At 46.5% G+C, this 25,006-nt stretch overlaps 1 protein-coding gene and 4 long non-coding RNA genes across 9 annotated transcripts in view; 2 read left to right on the top strand and 3 right to left on the bottom strand.

The window, feature by feature from the left end:
* Window positions 1–15,496, top strand: part of Acp5 (acid phosphatase 5, tartrate resistant) — a 43,121-nt gene extending 27,625 nt beyond the window's left edge. The window contains exons 2-7 of one of the 5 annotated variants that reach the window (XM_005336184.5): window positions 10,938–11,034; window positions 13,133–13,238; window positions 13,485–13,751; window positions 13,946–14,073; window positions 14,177–14,522; window positions 14,902–15,496. In XM_005336184.5, coding sequence (XP_005336241.2) covers window positions 13,485–13,751; window positions 13,946–14,073; window positions 14,177–14,522; window positions 14,902–15,144 — 984 coding nt within the window. In that variant the 5' untranslated portion in view covers window positions 10,938–11,034; window positions 13,133–13,238 and the 3' untranslated portion in view covers window positions 15,145–15,496. Of the gene's footprint in view, window positions 1–10,937; window positions 11,035–11,785; window positions 11,998–12,094; window positions 12,230–13,132; window positions 13,239–13,484; window positions 13,752–13,945; window positions 14,074–14,176; window positions 14,523–14,901 lie in introns of those variants that run through there. The other 4 variants (XM_040290420.2, XM_078036680.1, XM_021733889.3 and 1 more) reach the window with 4 other exon arrangements.
* LOC144373564 (uncharacterized) lies at window positions 744–1,965 on the bottom strand. Its single transcript, XR_013433189.1, has 2 exons — window positions 1,928–1,965; window positions 744–885 (listed from the first exon to the last, which is right to left on the bottom strand). It is a non-coding gene; the product is annotated as an uncharacterized LOC144373564 (long non-coding RNA).
* Window positions 9,758–12,208, bottom strand: LOC144373656 (uncharacterized). The gene is made up of 2 exons (XR_013433252.1): window positions 12,069–12,208; window positions 9,758–11,111 (listed from the first exon to the last, which is right to left on the bottom strand). It is a non-coding gene; the product is annotated as an uncharacterized LOC144373656 (long non-coding RNA).
* On the bottom strand, window positions 15,452–19,679 carry LOC144373665 (uncharacterized). Its single transcript, XR_013433257.1, has 3 exons — window positions 18,975–19,679; window positions 18,258–18,553; window positions 15,452–15,724 (listed from the first exon to the last, which is right to left on the bottom strand). It is a non-coding gene; the product is annotated as an uncharacterized LOC144373665 (long non-coding RNA).
* A 1,051-nt stretch (window positions 19,680–20,730) lies between these two features.
* Window positions 20,731–24,641, top strand: LOC144373671 (uncharacterized). The gene is made up of 2 exons (XR_013433266.1): window positions 20,731–21,045; window positions 24,465–24,641. It is a non-coding gene; the product is annotated as an uncharacterized LOC144373671 (long non-coding RNA).
* The last annotated feature ends 365 nt before the right edge of the window (window positions 24,642–25,006 follow it).

Here is a 25,006-nt window from a genome sequence, read left to right as displayed (position 1 = left end):
TATTTTGAGACAGGGTCTGATTAAGTTGCCTGGACTAGCCTCAAACTTGCCATCCTCCTGCCTCTGGGCACATCTCTCTCGCAGTCCGTCTCTGGAGTTTCTCTGAGGCAGTCTCTGATCCATCATAGGATCCTCTACACCCGACTCAGGCCTAGCACCAAGGGGGCTGGAAGGAGTTCTGCCCTTCATTCCAACAAAATAGCAGGTCTGTAGGACATTGCTACACCTCAGGCTGTGCCACACAGAGGCAGTGGCAGGTCAAGACATCTGCAGAAAACACAGGAGCTGCTGGGCCCAGCAAGGTGTCCCCAGATACCAGAACCTGGCCCAAACCTTTGGCTGACACCCAACCTGTCCAATGGCTAGTCCATGCACCCCAACACCTAAGGGACACTATGCAAAACTCCACTCAAATCATCCCTCCTCTGCTCAGAACCCTCCAGGGCCCCCACCTCACTCACTCATCAAATATCCCGAAGGCCACATGATCTGCCCCAAACACCCCCTCCTTCCTTCTCTCCCTGTGGTCATCTCTCCTCCCTACCTCCTTGCTCACTCTGCTCCAGCTATTAGTCCCAGAAGATCCCACCCTTATGATGGTTACTGTGTAAGTGTGAAGTGCATTTGAGTTACTTACACCTTTAGAAATAAAATCTCCCTTAAGCTTTCAGTTACAATTACAATCACCATCATCTTGTTACTTCCATAGCTGCTGGATTCTTTGCAAGAGGCCGTTGGTTACATTTTTTAGTCCATTTACACATTTATTGAATTGAAGTCATTTAAACAATTTACATTTATCAGTGGGACCCATTTTACATTTGAACCTTTTGAAATGTCTCCACCCAGCAAATCCTTCTGAAGTCCATGACATCCAGGGCAAATCTAAAATGTAAACATATAAATAAGGAGAACAGGGGATGTAGGTCAGAGATAGAGCACTTGCCTAGCAAGCAGGAGGCCCCGTGTCCAATCCCCAGTATGGGGCAGGGGTTCAATAAATAAGAGGAGGGACTGGGGGTGTAGCTCATGGGTAGAGCACTTGCCTAATATCCTGGATTCAAACCCCACACTGGACTAAATTAATAAATATTATCTGTTGCTATAACGGAATATCAGATTGTGTAATTTATGAAGAAACCAGACTTATTTAGCTCATGGTTTTGCAAGCCTAAAAGCTTGGACCTGGCCTCTGCCTGGTATCTGGGGAGGAGCTACCTGCTGGATCATGATATGGCAGGGACGTCACCTGGAGAGACAGAGCAAGTGCTCCAGCAATAAAGGCCATCCTGCAGGAACCCACTGCTCATTAACTAGTGGATTCTCCCACTGGTGAGGTCAGAGCCTAGATGACCATCGCCTCTTAATAGTGCCAGCTGCCCCACCTCTTAATACCTCAGCAAGAGGATTATATTTCAATGAGCAGGAACTTAAGTTCTCTTAAATATTCTGCTGCTACTCCAAGCTCCACCTAATTATCAGATACTTTTCTATTTAAAGTTGTCAGTCTTTTATAGACATAAATATCTGGTAGTATTTGTTCCTTCCAATGAGAGAGAAGCAATTAGAGGACAGGAATAGGATACAAAACATAGGATTTTCTTGAGCTGAAATCATGGGTGGGGATGAGGCTTCAACTTTACTTCTCTTGATTTTCTAGTAAGTGGCCATGAAGGGTGATGCAGGCCTGTAATCCCAGCAGCTTGGGAGGCTGAGGAAGGAAGATCACAAGTTCAAGGCCAAACTCAGCAACTCAGCAAGGCCCTAAGCAACTTACTGAGACCCTGTCTCAAAACTAAAATAAAAAGGGCTGGGGATGTGGCTCAGCGGTTAAGCACCCCTGGGTTCAATTTCTAGTACCAAAAAAGAAAAAGAAAAGAAAATGTGTGGGGCTGGGAATGTAGCTCAATGGTAGGAGAGTGCTTACCTAGCATGTGCCAGGCCCTGGGTTTGATTCCCCGGTACCTCCAAAAAGAGAAAAAGAAAATGTTAACTGGGCATGGTGGCACATACCTGTAATCCCAGCAACTCAGTAGGCTGAGGCAGGAGGATCCCAAGTCTGAGGCCAGCCAGGGCAACTTAACAAGACCCTGTCTCAAAAAATAAAAAGGGGTGAGGGGTGTGGTTCAGTGGTAGAGGGCTTGCCTAGCAGTGTGGGGCGCTGGGTTATACCCAGTACTGTGAGGAGAGGGCAGGGGAAGGGGGGAAGGAGGGGAAGGGGGGAGTGAGAGGAGGGGGAGGGGGGAGTGAGGGGAGGGGGATGTGTATGTGAAATAATTATGACCAAATGTACATTTTATTTTTCATATGGTGGGTACAGTGGCATGTTTTAGGGTTTATTCTCTGTACTTTTCTGTATTTTAAAGTTCTAATTGTGATAAAATACGTATCACAAAAACATTGCCATCTTCATCATTTTGAAGCATACAGTTCAGTAGCATGAAGCACACTCACACTGTTGTGCAAATATCACCATCATCGGCTCCGGGGCTTTTTCATATTCCTAAACTGATGATCGGTCCCCATTAAATGCTCCCTCTCCCTCACCCACCCTGGGTACCTTCCACTCCATTTTCTATGAATTTGACTACTTTAGGGATCTCAAATAAGTGGAATCCTACACTGTTTGTCCTTTTACATCTGACTTATTTTGCTGAGCATAATGCCCTTGAGGTTCAACCAAGTGGATCATGTGTCAGAATGTTTTCAATGTTTATAAAATTAACTTCAAATAAATTGTTTAACTTATGGTTTTTAAGTGCAAATTCATGTGCACATGATCTTAAAGCCAGATCTGTGCAGGGTGTGTGCTACAGTTTGAATAGAGCTTGAATGTGTCCCCTAAAGTCTTCTCTGCTGGAAGTTTGGTCCCCAGGGTGGGGAAGTTAGGTGGCAGAAACTTTAATAGGTGGGACCTTGTGGGAGGTGGTTGGGTCCTGGTGGCCTCACCCTTGGAAGGGATGAATGCTAGTCTCGAGTGATTTAGTTCTTGCAAGAATGAGTCGTTATGAAGTGGCACTACCCGTGCAGTTGTTTTCTTCCCAAGCAGACGTTTCCCTTCTGCTTCCCCACCATGTGCTGAGCCACAAAGGTCCTCATCAGAGGCTGCACAAATGGGGCCACCAGAGGACTTTTAGCATCCAAATGTCCAAAAGAACAAGCTAAATAAGCACCCCTCCCCCAGTACTGGGATTAAACTCAGGGGTGGTCAACCATTGAGCTACATCCCAATCCTTTAAAATATATATATATAATTGTATGTATATATTAGTTGTAGATGGACACATACCTTTATTTTATTTGTTTTTTATTTAGATGTGATGCTGAGGATTGAACCCAGGGCCTCACCCATGTGAGGCAAGCGCTCTACCACTGAGCCACAGCCCTAGTCTCCACCCCCCCCACCCCCGCGCCTTTTTTTATGTTGAGTCAGGGTCTCACTAAATGGCCCAGGCTGGCCTCAAACTTGCAATTCTCCTGCCTCAACATCCCAAGGCACTCAGAGTACAGGTATGTACCACTGCACCCAAACAAACTCTTTTCTTTGTAAACTATGTAGCCTCAGGTGTTTGCAGCAGAGAAAAGACTGATAAAATGTGTCATAAAAGACAAGCATCTGGGGCTGGGGCTGCAGCTGGGGTTCAGTGGTAGTGCACTTGCCTGGCATGTGTGAGGCACTGGGTTCAATTCTCAGCACCACATATAAATAAATTAAATAAAGGTCCATTGACAACTTAAAAACTTTTTTTTTTTTAAAGTGAGCATCTATGGATTCTTTGGTTTTCTCCCTTTACGACTCTCCTGGGTTCTGAACAGCTCCTCTTCCTTGATCCACCCAATGGTGAATGGAACTCTCATTTGCTGATTTTCTGTGCAGATGGATCAAGATTTTGTTTTCAGCCATCTTCTTCCTCCATCCCTCCCTGCCTTCTATGTGGTCCTGGCCTTAAAGTTGCTCTCTTGGCCATGTTTAACATTTTTACTCTTGTCCCTGTGTCAGTCAACTTTCTGTTACTGTAACAGATACCCAAGGCAACTTAAAAAGAGGAAAGGTTATTTCGGCTCAAGGTCTTGGAGTTTGGTGGTTATGCTCAGGCGGTTGGCCCTGGAGCAATGTTGCACATCAGGGCAGGGAGAGCAGGCTACAGCAGACTGCCACCTCATAGTAGGAGGAGAAAGAGGAAGGGATGTGGTCATCATCTCCCCTTCCAGGGCATGTCCCCACTGATCAGCTGACCTCCAACTAGGCTCCTGCTCTCAAAGGCTCCGCCACCTCCCAGTGGCACTATGGGTTAGGGACCTAGTCTTTAACCCACGGGCCTGGGGGACACTTATCCAAGCCATAGTACCTCTTTATTTCTTCTCCCAACAACTATAACTCCTTTGACGATTACAACCAGGTAATAGTAAATATGGAGGGGTTGAGGATGGAACTCATGGCTTAGACCCTGGGATCCATCACCAGCACAGAAAAAAAATTATTTAAAGTGAACCTTTTTAAAGTATGTACTAAGTGGTAGGCACTCCCAGTTTGGGAAGGTGGTACTGGGGATTGAATCCAGAGATACTTAACCACTGAGCCACAGTGTTTAAAAAGGACTGGGGATATAAACTGTCCCTAGTTCAAACTCCAGATTAAAATAAAAAAAAGAAAGAAAGGAAATAGAATTCATTCTTTCCTATTATGATGGAATGAAGACTATGGGACAGCAAAGATTTCTTTCAAATGTCCCTGAACATCTTTCCTTCTGTGGACCCTTTTGGAAAAAAAAAAATGGGGAGGGGGACACTCCATTCTGATACCCCCTGTAAGCTCAGGAGGTCCTCCAGCAAAACAGTGGCATAATTGTAGATGCCAGTTGGCCCATCCTATGTCACACCTATGGGTTACCCTTTGAGACACTGAAGATGACATTAGACACTATAGCTCTGGACCTGGAACCACGGGAACGTGAGCTTTAGTAACTAGCCTCTATCTGCTATTTATGTGATTTCCCAGAAGTTGCCATCCCCTGGTTCTATCAGCTCTCTAAAAATTTACTATTCCTGTTGAACATGCAATATAAGCTGGACTTCAAAGCCACTTCTTTGAGATTACTCATTGAATGTGTCCCATGTATATATGAACTACACATGTCAATAAACTGTTTAGCCAGGTGTGGTAGCCCACGCATGTAAACCCAGGGGCTCAGGAGGCTGAGGGAGGAGGATCGCAAGCTCAAAGCCAGCCTCAGCAACAGCAAGATGTTAAGCAACTCAGTGAGACCCTGCCTCTAAATAAAATACAAAATTGGGCTTGGGATGTGGCTCAGTGTTTGAGTGCCCCTGAGTTCAATCCCCAGTGCCCCTCACCAAAAAAATGAAAATAAATAAACTGTTTCATTTTCTTTTGTTAATGTGTGTGTATGTGTGTGTGTGTGTGAGAGAGAGAGAGAGAGAGAGAGATCCATTTCAGCTAAGAACTTAGAAGAGTTGAGGAAAAAGTTATTTTTCAAGACCTTACATTTCCTGTTATTTTTATATTGTATTATATTTTGTTGTTGTTGTTTTAAATCTAATTGGGGAGTGAATAAGTTATTTATTTAATGGTTGCATTATAAACTGTTTAGCACCTGGCTAAACAGTTTATTAACATGTATATTTCATATATACATGAGACATATTCAATATATCATGGGATATATTCAATGAGTAATCCCAGGGAAGTGGCTTTGAAGTCCAGCTTATATTGCAGCTGATATTTATCAATGTACCCGTAGATTTCGGTGAATCATTGTATGTAAATTTTACATGGTTGAGGAGAGGGACTATGAACAAATAGTGAACTCTAGCTAGTAATGAGAGCACTGAAGTGTTAGGAAGGAAACGTACAAATTTATGCAACTAATATTAAAGTGCATAGAAATTGCATAGAATTACCAAGGATACATGAGGCTCTGAGTTATTGGGACACAGCACTGCAAAAAAAAAAAAAAAAAAAAGACAAGGATTAAGATGGATGAATCCATACATAGAGATAAATAGATATAAAAGCAAACATGCTCCAAACATTAATTGCATCATCCGGGGGTCAGTATATAGGAGTGTCCTCTATATAACGTCCCCAAATTTGCTGTGTTTGAAAATCCTTCATAGTAAAATGCCAGGAGCTAGCTACTTGGGAAGCTAAGGCAGAAGGGTTATAAGTTTGAGGCCAGCCTGGGAAACTTAGCAAGATCTTGTCTTAAAGTTTACAAAAAGGACCGGGGATGTAGGTCATGGATAGATCACTTTTATATCTTGTGTGAAGCCCTCGATTCTATCCCTAGAGCCAAAATATAAATAAGTAAAATATAAGATATAAATCAGCAATATAAAATATAAATAAGCAAAAATATAAATAAGCAATTATAAATAAGCAAATAAAATATAAATAAGCAAAATAAAATGCTAGGGACTGGCTATACTTAGGGTTTGGAATGTCCTCCAAAGGCCCAGTGTTAAAAGTCTGGGCCCGAGCCTGGCACTACTTGGAGGTGGTAGAAACTTTAAGAGGTGGGCCCTAGTAGGAGGTTGAGGGTCCTTCATTAGTGCTGTCACAGAGGACTGGGGGTCCCATTCTCTTCCTGTGGCTTTTTTGATCCACCACATGCTCCTGCCATGATGTGCTGCTTCTCCACAGATCCAAAGCGACAGGGCCAACCTGTCATGGACTAGCACCTCCAGAACTGTGAACCAAAATAAACCTTTCCTCTCTGTAAGTTGATTGTTTTAGGTATCCATGAGAGTAACGGAAAACCGGCTAACACAGGTCTCTGTCCTGAGCCTCCCACAAGAAAGCCTGTCTCCCCACCTGAACAGCAGGACGCCCTCATGCCTAGTGCATCCACACAGGGGTTGGTTCACTTCCCCCAAAGCATTTCCTCTCCCTGTACCTCCTCCTCAGGGGTGGATTCCAAACACACCAAGCTGTGAAGGTGAGTGATACCAAAGCAAAACATATTCAGATAGTAATTGCATTATCCAGGGATGAATATGAAGGGGTTTCACTGTGTAATTCTTTCAACTTTGCTGGATGTTTGAAATTATTCATCATAAAATGCTGGGATCCTGCTACAGTTCTCACCAATGGTTGTATCTCACTAGCTTTTTTTTTTTTTTTTTTAATACCTTTATTTTGTTCATTTAATTTTTTTAAATGTGGTGCTAGGAATAGAGCTCGGTGCCTCACTTGTGCTAGGCAAGCGCTCTACCGCTGAGTCACAACCCCAGCCCCACCCCTGTGCTTCACTATCTTGGGGCAACCAACTGTTCCAATTTATCTGGGACTTAAGGGTTTCCGAGAATGTGAACCTTCTGTGATAAAACCAAGACAGTTCAAGAAAGACTGGAATGAGCTGGTCCCCAACCTATCATTTCGGCCTTTTTCTTAATTAAAAAAATATTTAGGGATCCTCAGCACCACATACCAACAAAGATGTTGTGTCCACCGAGAACTAGAAAATAAATATTAAAAATTCTCTCTCTCTCTCTCTCTCTCTCTCTCCTCTCTCATTCTCTCTTTAAAAAAAAAAAAATATTTAGGGCTGGGTTGTGGCTCAGTGGTAGAGTGCTTGCCTAGCAAGTTTGAGGCACTGGGTTTGATCCTCAGCACCACATAAAATTAATTCATTAATTAATTAATTAAAGGTATTGAGTCCATCTACAACTAAAAAAAAAAAATATTTTAAAAAGTAATTATTTTTGCAGTGCTGGGTGTCAAACCAAAGGTTTTACACATTCTAGACAAGTGCTCTACCACTGAGCCCCACCCCAAGCCTGCATTTCTGTCTCTTAAACATATTCAGTTTATCCGAATTACCACCACTTGACCTCATACTCACACACATAATAGCAGAAATAATAATGAACAGTGACAGCTGGCTTAGAGTGTTGCTGGCCATGTGCAAGGTAGTGTTGTGTATCCTTCCACTGTGGCTAATCACTTGATCCACACACTCTGACTAAGCAACTTTAACATCTCCCACGTTAGAGATGAAGTATGGCCCAGAGAGGTAAAATTTCTGGCCCACAGTTACACAGCTAAATAACAGCAGAGGACCTAGAATCTGAAACAGAAAGTCCACTGAGGAGTGCCCAAGCTTACCCACCTTTATTCACTCATTCAATTTATTGATTCATTGGAACAAAGCCTTGAATTCAGGGACTTACCCATGCTGAACATGCAATCTACCTCAAAGATACAGCCCCAAATACCACATTTTACTTTGGTTTCTATTGTACCAGCACTTCTTAGTGTGTACTGACTAGAGTACTTGAATTTTTGTACCAAGATACAGGGGTATAAATACAGATATGGATCTCTCTCTCTCTCTCTCTCTCTCCAACTAACCAGGAATCATGGGAGAGTTATGTTCCAGCTGATTACTAATGATGACACTTAGGGGCTGGGAATGCAGCTAGGTGGTGGAGCTTAGCATGGGTGAGGTCATAAGTTCAAGCTCCAGCACCAAAATAAAAACAAAAGCAACCACACACACACAGAGAAAAGGCACCACTTACAAATGAGTCAATGGAATCCAATCCAGGAGGGTGGGGAGAGCCTGCCTATCCAGGCTGGATGGAAGATGGACAGAGTAGTGTGTCCTGAAAGGGCATCCCTTGTCATTTCCCCAATGATTCCTGAGCGGCCACCTGTGCCGGCTTCCAATTGCAGATGCCAGAAAAACAGAGAACATTCTTGTTCCTTTGAGTTCACACTGTGGGGAGAGAGATGGAAAACAAGATAAACCAGTCTGTCCGCAGTGATAATTGCTTCAGAGAAAACTATAGAATGATGATAAGCTTGTGGGCTGGGGACAGGCTGGGGGTGTAGGTCCCAGGCAGAGCCTTTGCCTAGCAGGCAGGAGGCCCTGGATGCCATCCCCAGCACACCCCAAAAGATAAGTTAAAGGGAGGGAAATACAGTGGGCCAGGAAGCCACTAGGTATCTGAGTCAGGAAGAATCCTACAGTCAGCCAGAGCCACAAGAGTGAAGGCCTTGAGGTCCGAGGGCTGGGGATGTTCCTGGGAGGGTGTGGAGGTCAGAGAAGCAGAACAAAGGGAGGGGGCTGGAAATTAGGGAAGGGTTGGGGAGGGAGGGAAGGAGAGTTAGGAGGAGGACCTGCTGGTGTAGCCCAAGGAGGAACTCCAGCTTGGGATTGATGTCACCTGGGGTTGACATGGGTCCTGGGAAAAAGGACATGGGTGGGGGCTGGGGATACTGCTCAGTTGGTAGAGTGCTTGCCTTACCTGCACAAGGCCTGGGTTTAATCCCCAGCACCACACACACAAAAATAATAATAACAAAATTAAATAAAAGGAATGGGTGGAGGGGGAAGGAGACGTTGAACCAAATCCTAATCCAACCCCACAGAAAATCTGCAGAAGGGGGTCTCTCCTGATGAATCCAGAGAGAAGACCCTCTTCTGAACACTGGAGGGGACCAGAGAAATATACAAGGATCCACAGGTTTTATCACATGCCTCCCCTGAAGAAATTATGGTTAATTTAACGTATTTATTTAAATACGTTAAATTAACTTATTTAAGGGTGGGGAGGATGCCAGGGATTGAAACTAGGGCTTTGCAGGTACTAAATATGTTCTACAATTGAGCCACACTCCCAGCCCCCTAGGTCTACTTAACTTTAAACATGATACTGCCGGTTATCGGTGAGGACTCCTGCTTCCCCACATGTTGAAGTTTGAACATTAGAGAGGCACGCCGAGACAAGCACATATAAAGCAGGATTTATTTAAAAGGGGGTAACATAGACTTCGCCCGCGAGGGAGAAGGGGGCCGTAGCTGGTATCCTGGTATCCCCAGAAGCCAGGCGTTCTGCCCCTTTTCTGTGTCCTTGGCTTCCTTTGTTCTCCTGCCCTTTCCCCCTTATCCTTCCATCCTTCTTCCTGCATACGTGACAAGGCCCAGGAATGCTCCCTGGGAGGACCAAAAGTGGGAAACAGGTGGGCTGAAGGGGGAAGAGCAGGGTGAGTAGCCCAGGGCACATTAACAACCTTATGGCTTCCTGTAGGGAGAGCAAATTCCTGCGACAGGTTACCTTGGAAGCAGGTTGGAGCAGGGGCAGGCTCTTGCTAAGGGTGGAGAAAGGGCTCTGAAGGAATTAACATTTTAATCCCCCAGGGAACAGTCTCCAACACCCCAGACTCACTCAAAATTGGCCTCCTTGATTGGACTTGACTTGATTTACCCATCTACACTGACTGCCTGTCTAATTCTGGCTTCACTAACTTAAGTGAAAAAGTCATAAGGAAACACTTTATCTACTTAATGGACTGAAGCATCGCCCAATTCTAGATCTGAAAGTAAAGCGAATGAAGATCATTAAACTAAAGAAATTAATTAATTAATTAATTAAAATTTTTAAACAGTTATCAAACAGTACCAAGAGTATCCTATTTTTCTAAAGATAAATGCAGGCATAGAAAAAGTAATAGATGTTCAGCCAGGGTATAGTGGTGCCCATCTGTAATTCCAGCTTCGCAGGTGGCTCTGGTGAGGAACAGGGATCATTTGAATTGGAAGTTGAAGGCCAGCCTGGGTGACATGTCAAGACCTCATTTCTTACCAAAAAAATAAAAGAAGACAAATGCATTTTTTGGGAGGGAAGGGTACCAGAGATTGAACTCAGGAGCACTCGACCACTGAGCCACATCCTCAGCCCTATTTTGTATTTTATTTAGAGATGGGGGTCTCACTGAGCGCCTGCTAAGTTGCTGAGGCTGGCTTTGAACTTTTTGAACTGAGGCTGCCCATCCTCCTGCCTCAGCTTCCTGAGCCACTGGGATTACCCCCCCCCCCAGTGAGAAGCGCATTTCTTGGCTGTGTTGCTATTTACAAAACTCAAGGCTTTCTCCAGATTTCATCCGTTTTCCACACGTCCTCTTTCTTGTACAGAATCCGTCCAGGACCCCACACTTCATCCAGTCCTCATGCCTCCTTGGTCCCCTCCAGTCGACAACAACTCTGGACGTGTTTGTAGAGCACTGGTCAGGTATTCTGTTGACTGTTCTTCGATGTGGGCTTGTCTGTTATTTATTTTTCTCAACAACAGCTTGTGGTTATGAGTTTCTGAAAGAAACCACAGACAGGAGGTGTCCTCAGACATTAGCAGAAAGACACATGATACCAATGAGAGATAACTATGACGTTTCATCTGGATCATTTCCTTAAGGTGGCATCTGCCAGGCGTCTGCCATGGCAAAGTCGCTATTTTTCACTTTTCCATACATTATCCCCTGGGTGGAGGGTGGCGGATGGGAAAGGAGTTAAGCTCCTTTCTAGGGCTCTGGGGTTACTCATGCTTTTTGGAATTCTAAGGAAAAAATTGACTCTTCTCCCCTCTCTTCTGTTGGTTTGGTGCTGGGGATGGAATCCAGGGCCTCGTGCATGCTAGGCCAGCGCTCTACCTCGGAGCGACACCCCCAGCCTTCACACACATTTTAAAGTCCAGGAGCCCGCGGCTGAAGGTGTCAGGCCTCCTTCCTAGATCTTGGCTCAGACCAGAGTTGAGGCTCCTCCAGCGCTACCACCCGGGGCTGAGGGCCAGTGGACGCCCCGAGTGCGTTGGGCAGGTGGCAACTCCCAGTTGGCGTCGGGGCTGGAGGTGCGGGAGGAGGAGGAGGCGATCGGGTCCTGGAGCTGACCTCTCGGCCAAGCCACAACCTCAAGGCATGGGTTTGAGCAGCTTCTGGAGTCCTGGGTCCATTTCACAGACGCCAAGCCGGCCTCTGGGAGGCGTGGCGGCTCTTGGTGGCGGCTCCGGGTTCGGGGTGGGGAGGCGGAGGCACCCGCCCTCTCCGCCTAGGCTCACCTGGGGCTGGCCTGGGGCCCGCGGGCAGGGCCGGCCGGCTGCCACCTTCTTAAAACCCGGGCAGCCCCAGAGCGAGCACCCTGTGGATCTGCAGCTCAGCTCGGGTGGCAGCGCTCGGGCTCGACCCTGAACCCACGACCGCAGGTGAGATCCCGGGCCAGGGCTCGCGGCACTGCGCCCCCGGGGGAGGGGTCTCAGCCTGCCCTCTTACTCACTTCCTTCCTGTTTGTCTCGGCTGAGAGGTTGGGGGGTAGGGAGAGGGGACCAACAGCCAGCCCTAGCTGGGTGACCGTCGACCCTCTCTGTGCCTGTGTCCTTGACATTGAATGAGGGTTTCTCCATCCGCGCTCGCTCGCAGGGATTGGAGGGACTGGTGGTGAGTGTTCAGGGAACGCGTCTGGGAGGTGTTCAAAGCAGAGGAGGGAGGCCAGGAGGTGAGGAGCAGGCCACACCCCTGCACTACCCAGCCCTGTTCCCCTCCCTCTGAGGCTGGGCTTCCACGCACCGCCTGCCGGCAGCTGCTCAGGGTATGAGGGTCAGAAGGCTGCAGTCACATGGTGTGTCTCCAGAGGCCTCCTGCCTGGGTTCCTCCTGCTGGAAAGTGGGGTGGGAGACTAGGGAAGGGTGTGGGACGACTTCCTGGAAAAGGGAGGCCACCACTGCCGCTTTCGTGGGGGATGGAGAAGTGGGAGAGCACTGGGACCTTGGAGAGTCCCACGCTCAGATGTTGTCAAACAACACATCACTGAGACACACACACAGCACAGCTTGGCCTGTAAGACAGACTTGCAAATTCTGGTCCACGCAAACTTCTACACAGTGCTCTGCAGGAGAACTCTGAACACAGGACTTGCTGGCTCAGCAGACATGTCTCCACAGCCCAGGCCTCCCCTGCAGAGAACAGAGACCCAGGCAGGCCTGATCAGCCACACACAGGAAACAGTCCCACCCAGACATGGTCAGACAAGCGTGTCTTCAGAGAACACAGATGTGCATGATGTTCTCAGACACGTAGTGTACAACCCACAGCCTCATGCATACAGGCGCGTGCACACATACAGATGCACAGACACACTCGGAAACACAGGACACCTCTGCCCACAACACAAACGAGCCCCTGCAGGCAGCCCAGGAGGCTGTGCAAGCAGCGCTGCTTCCCACGGGAGTCCAGACCCCCTGCCAGAATCCCATGTCCAGTTCTGGGGAAGTCCAGGGCTCACATGACCCAAGGGGAGGGCTTCTGGGACAGTCCTCGGAGAAACTGCATCATCCTCTCTAGTGATCCGCTTCCACCCCAGGGAATAAAGGCTCCGTGACCTCCACTTCTGCCCTGGAGCCCACCTGCCTCTCGTAGCCCCCACAGCCTGACTTGTGTCTCCCCCAGGGTGAGTGCTGGGCACAACAGAATGAGGGAGGGTGGAAGGGCCCTGCAGAGCCACTCTTCCTGGCCCCTGGAGTCCTTCCAGCCAGTTCATGCCACAGTGTCCTGGGAACTCAACACCCAAGGGTTTCCTGTCGCGCCAGCCCTGTAGGGAGGGGTCTCCTCTTCTCTCAGAGCAGGGCAGCCTGGGGTCTCAAGGGTTTGCTCCCCAGCCTCAGCCAGGGCCCCAGACATGTTCTCTCCCCTCCAGATGGACACATGGATGGTGCTGCTGGTCCTGCAAGCCTCGCTGCTGCTCCCTCTGGCTGACTGTACTGCCCCCACCCCCACCCTGCGCTTTGTGGCTGTGGGTGACTGGGGAGGAGTCCCCAATGCCCCGTTCCACACAGCCCGGGAGATGGCCAACGCTAAGGAGATTGCCAGAACTGTGCAGACCATGGGTGCAGACTTGATCTTGTCCCTGGGGGACAACTTCTACTTCAATGGCGTGCATGATGTCAATGACAAGAGGTTCCAGGTGTGTGATTGGCAAAGTAGGGGGATGGCAGTGGGAAGAAGCCACCCAATCTGGTGACCTTCTGGGGAGGGCAAAGGGAAGCTGACCAGTGCCTAGAACACGCACCAACTCCCTGGGCCCTGGGCCCTGATTGTGTCAGCATTGGGGTAGCTGTTGACCCTTGTTGGTGGGGGTGTCCTTTCTGTCGGCCGCAGGAGACCTTTGAGGATGTGTTCTCTGACCGCTCCCTGCGTAATGTGCCCTGGTATGTGCTGGCGGGGAACCATGACCACCTGGGCAACGTCTCGGCACAGATTGCCTACTCCAAGGTCTCCAAGCGCTGGTGAGCCTGCTCTGCCTCTCACGCACAGCGACAAAGGGACCCGAGACAGTTCTGGTGCTTCTCTGCCGAAAATGCTCACACCTGACCTCGATTTCCTCCACAGGAACTTCCCCAGCCCCTTCTACCGCCTGCACTTCAAGATCCCACGGACCAACACGTCTGTGGCCATCTTCATGCTGGACACTGTGACGCTGTGTGGCAACTCGAATGATTTCCTCAGCCAGCAGCCCGAGAGGCCCAAAGACCTGACGCTGGCCCGAGCCCAGATGTCCTGGCTCAAGAAGCAGCTGGCGGCAGCCAAAGAGGACTACGTGCTGGTGGCCGGCCACTATCCTGTGTGGTCGATTGCTGAGCATGGACCCACCCGCTGCCTGGTCAAGCACCTGCAGCCACTGCTGGTCAAATATGGGGTCACTGCCTACCTGTGCGGCCATGACCACAACCTGCAGGTGAGGACTCTGTGCGTGGGGAGGGGCGCCAGGTTCTTAGCTCTGGTGTCCTCCTGCTGTTTGGGGGCCTCCTGGGGCCTTCTGAAGGGTTTGAACTTGAATTTTCTCTCTATCCAGGAAAATACCCTAAAGTTTCATAAAAGTCATGACAATAGTTGCTTACTAGTGCTGGACCTGTGAGGTGGCATTAATACACCCCTGTAGGGGAAACTGAGGTCAGGGGGGTTGTGCATTTTGCTAAAAAAAAAAAAAAAAAAAAAAATCATGGGGTCAGGGACAAATTTGGCCCTGTACCCAAGGCAGCTGTGGGTGGAACCCCTGGTTCACCCCAAGTCAGGGCTGGGGACTCCACTGACCTTGCCTCCTCCTCTATCCTCAGTACCTTCAAGATGAGAACGGAGTGGGCTACGTGCTGAGTGGGGCAGGCAACTTCATGGACCCTTCGGTGCGGCACCAGCGCAAAGTCCCCAACGGCTACCTGCGCTTCCACTATGGGTCCGAGGACTCATTGGGTGGCTTTGCCTATGTGGAGATAAGCCCTAAGGAGATGACCGTCACATACATCGAAGCCTCGGGAAAATCCCTCTTCAAGACCAGCCTGCCCAAGCGAGCCAAACCCTGAACACCCAGGAGGACCCTGCCTGCCCACTTGGAGGCCGGAGGCAGTGGGGCTTCTGCAAGGGTGGTGCGTGGCCCTGTGGAGACCCCAGCCACAGGTAGGTTGTCTCTCAGGCCCCTGGTGCACTGGCAGAGCAGGAAAGAGAGCCACAGCACCACATGGCCGTGGTGGCACAGATGCCCACACATGTGAAAGAAGCATGGACATGTGTTCCGGCCGGCATGTCACTCCCCACGGCCAGACTCACCTAGGCTGAGTTTTGGGGAGCCGGGAGGAAGAGAGGGAAAAACTTGTTCCTGAAGCAATCATGTTTCTGTTACTGCCATTTAATAAAAGCATAACTGTCAAGGCTTCATGTGTGCCTGGACTGTGTTGTCTCTTTAGGGTTAGAGCGCCCGGGCTTCCCTGAGCCTCTGCCCCCTGCTTCCACCACCTCCTAACCCTATCCATAACTAAGTGTCCTCATACATGCATATGATTTTAAGTAAAAATCAAGAGCCAGGTGCCGTGGTGTATCTGTAGTCCCAGCTACTTGGGAAGCTGATGCAAGAGGATCACTTGAGTCCAGGAGTTCAAGGTCAACCTAGGGTAAAATAGTGAGACCGGGTCTCAAAACAAAACAAAAGAAACAACAAAAACAAAACAAGCAGGAAGAAAGATACAGAATAAAGCCAGTCTTCTAGGCCAAATCTGCAAGCCCTCTCTCCAAACCATGCCCTCCTCCTAGCCAGGTATGGTGATGCACATCTGTAATCCCAGGGACTTGGGAGGCTGAGGCCAGAGGATTGCAAGTTCAAAGCCAGCCTTAGCAACAGCGAGGCACTAAACAACTCAGTGAGACCCTCTCTCTAAATAAAATACAAAATAGGGCTGGAGATGTGGCTCAGTGGTTGAGTGCCTCTGAGTTCAACCCCTGGTACCCCCTCGAAAATAGAGCTGGAGATCTAGCTCAGTGGAATAGCACCCCCAAGAGCAATACCCAGTACCAAAAACCCTCAACCTGTGCCTTCCCTCTTCCCAGCGGCAGCTGCCATTATTATATTCTTTTTCTAGAAATAAGTTGATTTTTTTCATAATAAAAAATCCTTCTTTTGTTTTTTTTCTTATTTTTGGAAGTGCTGGGGTTCAACTAGGGCCTTGGGCATGCTAAGCTTGTGTTTTGCCACTGAGGCACACCTCCAGCCACCATCCTCCTTTTCTACCCCAAAGTGACACACACAATTCTGCCTGGGGTCCTTCCACTATTTAACCACGGTTCTTCCATGGTTTGTCTGAGGACATTCATTTTTGTTGGTTTGTATATGGATCCAGTGACACGTTCACACCATTCACAATCTGAAGTTCATAGAAAAGTGTAATCCCTCACCCGCTCCCCATCCCAGCTCCCCCATTCCTTCCCCTCTCCTGAGAAAATGCCTTTTTATAAATGCCATGTCTTTCCCCCCTGCCCTGAATTTCTTGGTGCAAATCAAAACAAAGGGTAATTGGCTTTTTTCCTCCTTCTCACTGATCTGAACTTTGCTTTTGTGGATGGAACCTAGGACCTCAAGCATGCTGAGCACACACCCTACCGCTGAGCTACACCCCTATCCCTGGTTTGATAAGTTTTGAAAAAGGCACAGACCCACACACAGCATTTCCATCTGCCCCAAAGGTCCCCTTTGTATACCATTGTTTTTCTTATGTACTGAGGGTTATCGGAATTATTTCCAATCATTTTGCAACCCTCAAACAGTGCTGCAAGCAGTGATGTTGCACATTCTTTTCTACACGTGCAGACATGTTTCTGGATAAACAGGATTTGCTCTCAGGGCGAATTGCTTTTTTTTTTTTTTTTTTTGTCACCTTCTCTTGGGAGTGCTGAGAATCAAACCCAGTAACTGGTGTGTCTCAGCAAGTATGCTAGCTTCGAGCCACACAGCCAGCCCAGATTGCCTTTGTTTGGACAGCCACGGAGCCTCCACCTCATGTCACTGGCTCCTTGCTGGTGATCTTTGAGGCCTTTTTCAATCTTCCCTTCTTTTTTTTTTTTTTTTTTTAGTAACTTATTCTCTTTTTTTTTTTTTTTTAATATGGTGCAAAGCATTGAACCCAGTGCCTCACACATGCTAGGCAAGCGCTCTATCACTGTGCCACAACCCCAGCCCTCAATCTTCACCAACAAAGCTGCTATAGATATCCATGGACCAATGCTTTTATACATCTGTGAAAATATACATGAAGGAAAACTTCTAGAACAATTATTTCAGGGCCTGTTTCTTGGGGTGAATACAGATTTTTTTTTTCCTTTGGGGTGCTGTGGATGGAATCCAGGGCCTTATGCATGCAAGGCAAGTGCTCTACCACTGAGTCACATCCCAGCCCCACACCCCCAACCCCCACTTAGGATCAACACAGAAAGCAGAGTGTTCATGCTGAGCTGACAGCTTCAGGGGCGAAGTTCCCCTCTGAGGGAGAGTTGAGAAACATTCACCCACACACGGCTGAGCCAGGGTGCAAGGCAAGCCACAGTAACCGCTCCCTTGGCTCGCCTTCAACCACCACTGCAGTGGCTACAGGGCAGGGACCTCACGGTTTGGCTCCAACTGTCAGTCCAGCTGAGTGAAGCAAAATAGCAACCTGGACAGAATGTTACTTGGGGAAGTGACCTCTTTTATTTGCTACCTCATAGATGTCAATACTGTTGACTTAGGGACAAGGCACATATAGTACAGTATAATTAAATAAAGCTATCTTACCAAAGTGCAACCCTGAGTTGGTTCCAGCTGACACTTACCTGGCTGGCATAACTATCAGCCAAGCCTATTAGCTAAAGAACACCACCACTACATGCCAATGCAGTGGAGAGCACCTGTGTGCAGAGTGGAATGGGGAGTTGAAAATATCCAAATACCCATGGTGGCTGAGTCCAGCAGTGGTTATTTGGGAAAACTGAGAAGAGGTGAGACCTTGTGATTAGGATGGGGAACTTCAGAAGGCAGAAGGAAGATCAGTTAAGCCCAGGAGTCTGGGGCCAGCCTGGGCAACATACTAAGACCCTATCTCGGTGCTGTAGGGTAGCGGGCTGCTGGAGGCTGGTTTACTTCTCCCCGGCGGTTACCCTGTTGTTACCTTACCTGTTGTCAGCGGCGTAGGGACAGATGTTCAGCTCCCTTGCGACCACAGGTTCCTTCGCTAGTGGCGTATATTTCGTTACACTTTTAGATAGTTCAGCATGCTGACGGGCAGTTATTGTTGTAGATGTTAGATTTTGGGGTCGGTGGACAGAGCAGCGTTAAGCTGGCAAACATGGCCCCGTGGCCTTTACTGACACCAAAGAGGGCTGCGCTCTTGGTGATTTAGCCCAAGACTTTTCAAACACCCATCTTGCTCCCACGCATGGCTTCTGCCATTGGTTCTCTCCCCCAGCACCCTGAAATGACAGAAAAAAAGCCATTCGATTCCAGAAAATTCGGAGGCAAATGGAGGCGCAGGCCCAGAACTCTGACATGGGAAGCCATGGAGCAGATACGGTATTTACATAAGGAATTTGCTGAGTCCTGGTCAGTTCCCAGGTTGGCTGAAGGTTTTGATGTCAGCACCAATGTTATCCGAAGGGTTTTAAAAAGTAAATCTGGGGCTGGGGATGTGGCTCAAGCGGTAGCGCGCTCACCTGGCATGCGTGCGGCCCGGGTTCGATCCTCAGCACCACATACCAACAAAGATGTTGTGTCTGCCGAGAACTAAAAAATAAATATTAAAATTCTCTCTCTCTCTCTCTCCTCTCTCCTCTCTCCTCTCTCACTCTCTCTTAAAAAAAAAAAAAAAAAAAAAAAAAGTAAATCTGTACCCACTTTGGAACAGAAACTGAAGCAGGACCAAAAAGTTCTTGAGAAAGCTGAGTTTGCCCACTCACTCCGGCAGTTCCAGGGCTCTAGAGATACCGTGAAGCCACTTGCTGCAGGCCGCTCTGTATCAAACTCTTTTCTGATGCCAGGGGATGAAGCCTCATCTGAAGGTCAGCATCACAGCACAGCTTTGACAGTGAGAGAGACAAAAACTCACAGTACAAATGCACTGAGACAAAAGGGAAGGAATAAAGGAATCCAGGGCTTGAAGAAGGAAAGCTTTGAGCCTATCACTGCAGCCTTAGATCATCAGAGAGAGCTGCAAAAATACTCCAGTGATTGTGTAGGTACCAGAAGAACTGACAGTAATGGATTGCCAAGTGATGAGAAACTGGAAATGTTGAAGACAGGGGAGCTATGGTGCCGGGGGCCAGCCCCAGCGGGGTCCAGGGAGTCCTGAAGGAGGAGTGGCGTCGGCGAAATGATGAGACAGGAGTCGTTCCGTTTGAGCAATCTTCAGAGAGAGAGAGCTAGAGCGGCTTTCTCTGGGTCCCCTTTTTATTACAATTTTTCTCATCATTATAGATTCACAATACGTCATTGATTATATAATTTAAAACTTTGCCAAGACATGACATTTCCTTAACCATGATTGAGAGCACACCGATCTACATTCTTCCAGGATATGACCCCAGCCACACAATCATCAAAAGTACAGAATCATCAATAAAACATGTCACCAATTTACTTCCTTCAGATTTTCCCAAGATTTACTATTTTTCCCAAGATATGTTATTTTCTTATTAACTAATGCCAAACTACGTAACCAGACTCTAAGTCTCCTAACTAATCATTAACCTAAAGTACACTTGTACTTTATTTCTAATCTAAAATTCCCATCTAAAAAAGTCCCTTTAAATCTTATATTTAAAATGTCCTAAAGTTTATGAATCATCCTTAAAGCATATCAGAAACCTATATAACTAAAGACTTAAGAATTTCTAAACTTAAGAATCTAAATAAAATAATATTTCTAACATTATTCTAAAACTGTGTCTTATAGAGCTATTTTAATTGATTCCTAAATTTATTCTCATAAAACTGGTTGAGCTGCTTTCTCGAAGAGTTTCTTTGTTTCTCAGTCAAGGTGCACTAGTTCTCAAAGAATTTGTTTCTCAGTCAATGTGCACTAGTTCTCAAAGAGTTTGTTTTCAGAGGATGATTGTTGTCTGATATTAGGTTTGTCCACAATGTACTAAGATAGAAGAATAGCCTTTCATTTTGTCCTTGATATGCTGAGGGGTAGTAGAACAGCCTCCAAGGCATGAACTACCTGTTATGTTGTAGCCATCTGAAATTTAATTTGTTTGGCATTTAACATACTCATGCCTCCTGTGAGAAACATAAGCATGAAAATGCAAAGTCCCAATTACATAAAAAAGGGTCTCATGGTTTCGGTTACCCACCAACCAGCGTGGCTTTGCCAGCATTCATCCTCACTGTGACCCTGTCAAGACAGTGGGAGAGCGGCTTTGCCAACACTTTTTCTCACTGTGACCCTGTCAAGACAGTGAGTGGGGCTGGGGATGTGTCTCAGCGGTACTGCGCTCGCCTGGCATGCGTGTGGCCCGGGTTCGATCCTCAGCACCACATACCAACAAAGATGTTGTGTCAGCCGAGAACTAAAAAATAAATATTAAAAAAAATTCTCTCACTCTCTCTTAAAAAAAAAAAAAAAATTAAAAAAAAAAAAAAAAAGACAGTGAGTGGGGGATTGCCTTCACCACTATGGAACCAGAACTTTAGCAGCAAAGTAGTGCAGAGGGGACGGGAGTTCTTTGACAGCAATGGGAACTTCCTGTACAGAATGCTTGTGGAGATGCCATGTGAAACAGCTAGACTAATATATTTGGAGCTGCCAAGATTTCTGCATGTGGATATCTACTTTGAAATAGGAGGAATTTGATGAGCCTGGAATATGGACAGAAAGAGCTGCTTGGTTATTCAAGCTTCTTGGATCACTGCTCCCAGTCTGACCTGTGTATCTGCAGTATTCTCCTTTTTGATTAACTTCTCTGTAAGTTGAAAATCAGTATTGTTTCTGTGATACTTGCAATAATATGTTTGGGAGGAAGTGAAAAGTTTGCTTTCTGACCTCATTTCCTTCTTGATCATTGAACACTTAACAGTTTTTGAGCTGCTTAGTAAATTGGTTCTTTTATTTTCCTTTGGTGCAAAAATAAAATGTAGCAGTTCGTGAAAAAAAAAAAAAAAAAAGACCCTATCTCTTAAAAAAAAAAAAAAAAAAGCAAGCCTGTCACAGTGGCACAATTCTATAATAATCCCAGCAACTCAGGAGGCTGAGGTAGGAGGATTGCAAATTGGAAGCCAGCCTCAGCAACTCAGTAGGCCTAAGCAACTTAGAGAGTCCCTGTCTCAAAAAATAAAAAGGGCTGGGAATGTGGCTCAGTGATTAAGCACCCCTGGGTTCAATCCCTGGCATCAAAAAATAAAAAAGGCAAAACCAGAAAACCCCCTCACTTCTGATCCATGAGACAAGCGCCAGAGTCCTCCTTATTTCTCAGAGGACATTAAAGAGGCTGGGACAGATTAGGTATCTTAAATATCAAGTCCAAGTTTAGGCACAGGAAGTGGCAGACCCTCAATTTTTTTTTCTTTTTTCTTTTTTGAGACAGGGTCTCCTTATATTATCCAGGCTGGCCTCGGCCTCCTGGGCTCAAGGATCCTCTTGCCTCAGCCTCTGGAATAGTCGAGGCTATACACATACATCCCAGCTCTGGCTCAGACTCTCACTCAACTCCAACAATCTGGGCAGTTCCCAGCCATCCTGGTTTGTCCCACTGACTCAGGAAAGGCAGGGATCTGAATCAGAGATCACTTTAGCCCAACGTCCTTGTTCCCAGGGCCCAGAGCTCAGAAAGGAGAAGTGACACATTCAATGTCACATGGGAAACGAGTGGCAAAGGGAAGGATTGTAACCCAGGCCCCCTCCTTTGCACTAATTTCCATGGGCACCAAGTAACAAAGCTCTGAGACAAGCAGCTGGTGACCCAAGGACACTGAGGAACAAGGCACGGTGGGCGATGGCCCTTGAGGTCTTCTGTCCAACTGAGGAAACAGTACCAGCTAGCCCTTGACCATCATTAGAAAGATGCGTTTTGGAGCCCAGCATGGCAGCATGCTTGGAATTCCAGTTACTCTGAAGGCTGAGGCAGGAGGATTGCAAGTTTAGGCCAGCCTGGGCATTTTAGTGAGATCCTATCTCAATTTTTTTTTTTTTTTGTACTAGGGATTGAACTCAGGGGCACTTGAGCAATATCCCCAGCCCTATTTTGTATTTTATTTATAGATAGGGTCTCACCGAGTTGCTTAGCACCTTGCAGTTGCTGAGGCTGGCTTTGAACTCACCATCCTCCTGCCTCAGCCTCCTAAGCTGCTGGGATTACAGGTGTGTGCCACTGTGCCCAACCTGTCTCAAAACTTTTAAAAAGGCCTGGAGATGTAGCTCAGGGGTTGAGTGCCCTTGAGTTCAACCTCCAGTACCAAAAAAGAAAGGAAGGGAGGGAGGGAAAGAGGGAGGGAGGGAAAGAAGGAGGGAGGGAGGGAGGGAGGGAAAGAAAGAAAGACTTCTAAATGCAAGGACCATGATGGCAAAGTTCCCCATCCTGGTCACAAGGTCTCACCTCTTCTCAATTTTCCCAAATAACCACTACTGGCTTCAGCCACCTTGGGTATTTGGATATTTTCAACTCCCCATTCCAGGCTACACACCAGGTGCTGGGAAAGGGACAGGCATCCTCATATCACCAGCAGACAATGTCACAGAGAGTGAGAACTTGCCACTTCCTAGTCACCATTCCAGGCCAAGAAGCATGAGTAGGAAGATAAGACAAAGCACACTATCATCAAAGCAATATGATATCAGCTCTGCAAACAGCAAGAGACTATCCAGGAACAAATTCAGGATCATAGATGAACATGATGATAAGTTGAGGGATATGCAGTTTCATGGGAAAGGAGGTGAGTTTTGCCTGGTCATAAGAAGTCAAATCCTGAACCCTATTTTAGACCATATGCAAAAATAAATTTGGGCCGGGAGTGGTGGCTATGCTTGTGATCCCAGTGATTCGGGAGACTAAGGCAGGAGGATTGCAAGTTCAAAGCCATCCTCAGCAATGTAGAGAGACCTTGTCTCAAAACAAAAAATAAAAAGGGCTGGGGATGAGGCTCAGTGGTTAAGTTCCCCTGGTTCAAATTCCTGGTACCAAAATAAAATATCGGGAGTGTGGTAGAGCACTTCCCTAGCATGCACCAGGCCTTGGGGTCCCTCCCTAGCACCACATCAAAGAAAGAAATTTTTTAAATTAGCCAATTTAAAAATAAATAAGTCATAGTAAAAGGTGAAAATGAACATCCACCAGAGACCTGTGTAGGGGAAGACAGGATTTCTCTTCTACCCTCCTGGGTCTTTGGATGAGACTCATAATTAAATTGACATAAAACAGATTAGCAGGAGACAAGCATGCATGTTTATTTAATATAAGTTCTATGAGACACAAGAGCCCTCAAAAGGAAATGAAGACCCAAAGAAGCAGAGTCCAATACCTTACCTACTGATTTGGACACAATTGTCAATTATAAAAATATAATAAGATAAAGGGGCATGGGCTAGGGCAGTTAATGGTGGAAAAATACCTAGAAATATATAGGTTGGTCTGAACAAATTGTATTTAGCTGTGACTTCTGTCTTCTGAAAAGATGGATATTATTTTCCTCTTGGTTTAGGGAAGGCATCTTTCATCTAGAGGTTTATCTCTTGCATTCAAGAAGCAAAGAGAGGTAAACGCCGTGGAAAAGCACTTGCCTAGCATATGCAAGGCCCTGAGTTCCATCCCTAGCACTGGGGAGGGGGGGAATCAAAAGAGGTCAGAGAGGCCTCTTACACCTACTGACTTTCAACAGCTTCTAATTCAGAATAATTTGTATGACAAAGTGGCATATTTGGGGGTGGCACATTTTGCCACCCTTCCCCCTGAGATAAATCATAATGGTTCTATGAGACAAAAAAAAAAGAAAGAAAAGAAAAAAGAAATTACCCCAAACTGGAAATAACCCAACATTATTAGCAGATGAAAGTATATACAAACTATGAAACAAGTGTTTAATAGAACATAACTCAATAATAAAAAGGAACATACTACTGGTATCTCATATGTATCATGTAATACAATCAGTGAAAGAGACAAAACTTAAAACCTACATGTCATTTTATTTTGTTTATATGACTTTATGAAAACTATGGAGCAGATGGTGCTAGGTGCAAGGATGAGGAAAGGAACACAAAAAGGTTAAGGAAGTTCTTGGAGATCTGCACTATCTGGCTTGTGGTGATGGTTTCACAGTTGTGACATGTGTATTACAAGTGTCATTATGTAAAAACAAGCTGTTTCCCTGTCTGTAAATTATATCTCAAAGGAAGGAAGAAAGATGAATGGACTAACCTATGGAAGAAAGAAAGAAGAAAAGGAGAAATAAAAGAAAAAACATTAACCTGTTGATCTCAAGCAAACTGAAGAACATACCCACCCTGTGACTAAGCAATGTCATCTTTTGGTAATCTATCCTACACAATAAAATAGCTAGTCTTAAGGATGTTGGTCCAAGGACTTTTACTGCTTCATCACAGGGAAAAAAAAAAAAAAAAAACTTGAAAAGCTCTTGAGATTGTTCATTAGCAGAATAATATTTGGATACACTATGGCTGAATTGCACTATAGACTGGGTAGCTACTGAAAACAAGAGTTATGCGAATATGTATAAACCAATCATTGGAAATAGCAAGTTGCAAGGTTGCATGTATGGTATGCTCCCATCCTGTGTATGCAGCTTTCTGTCAGCACTGAGAAAAGGGTCTTCCAGCAGGGCAGTTCCAAGGATAACACTGCCCCCTAGGGGACATCTTGGAGATCCATTCATTTAAAATAAATTGCATTACAAATTATTTTCTGGAATGCTAA

This window comes from Ictidomys tridecemlineatus, chromosome 2 (assembly GCF_052094955.1).
Source record: "Ictidomys tridecemlineatus isolate mIctTri1 chromosome 2, mIctTri1.hap1, whole genome shotgun sequence".
NCBI classification, from domain to species: domain Eukaryota; kingdom Metazoa; phylum Chordata; class Mammalia; order Rodentia; family Sciuridae; genus Ictidomys; species Ictidomys tridecemlineatus.
The sequence above is the reverse complement of the archived record's forward strand: the minus strand, read 5'-3'. Positions and strand labels throughout refer to the sequence as shown.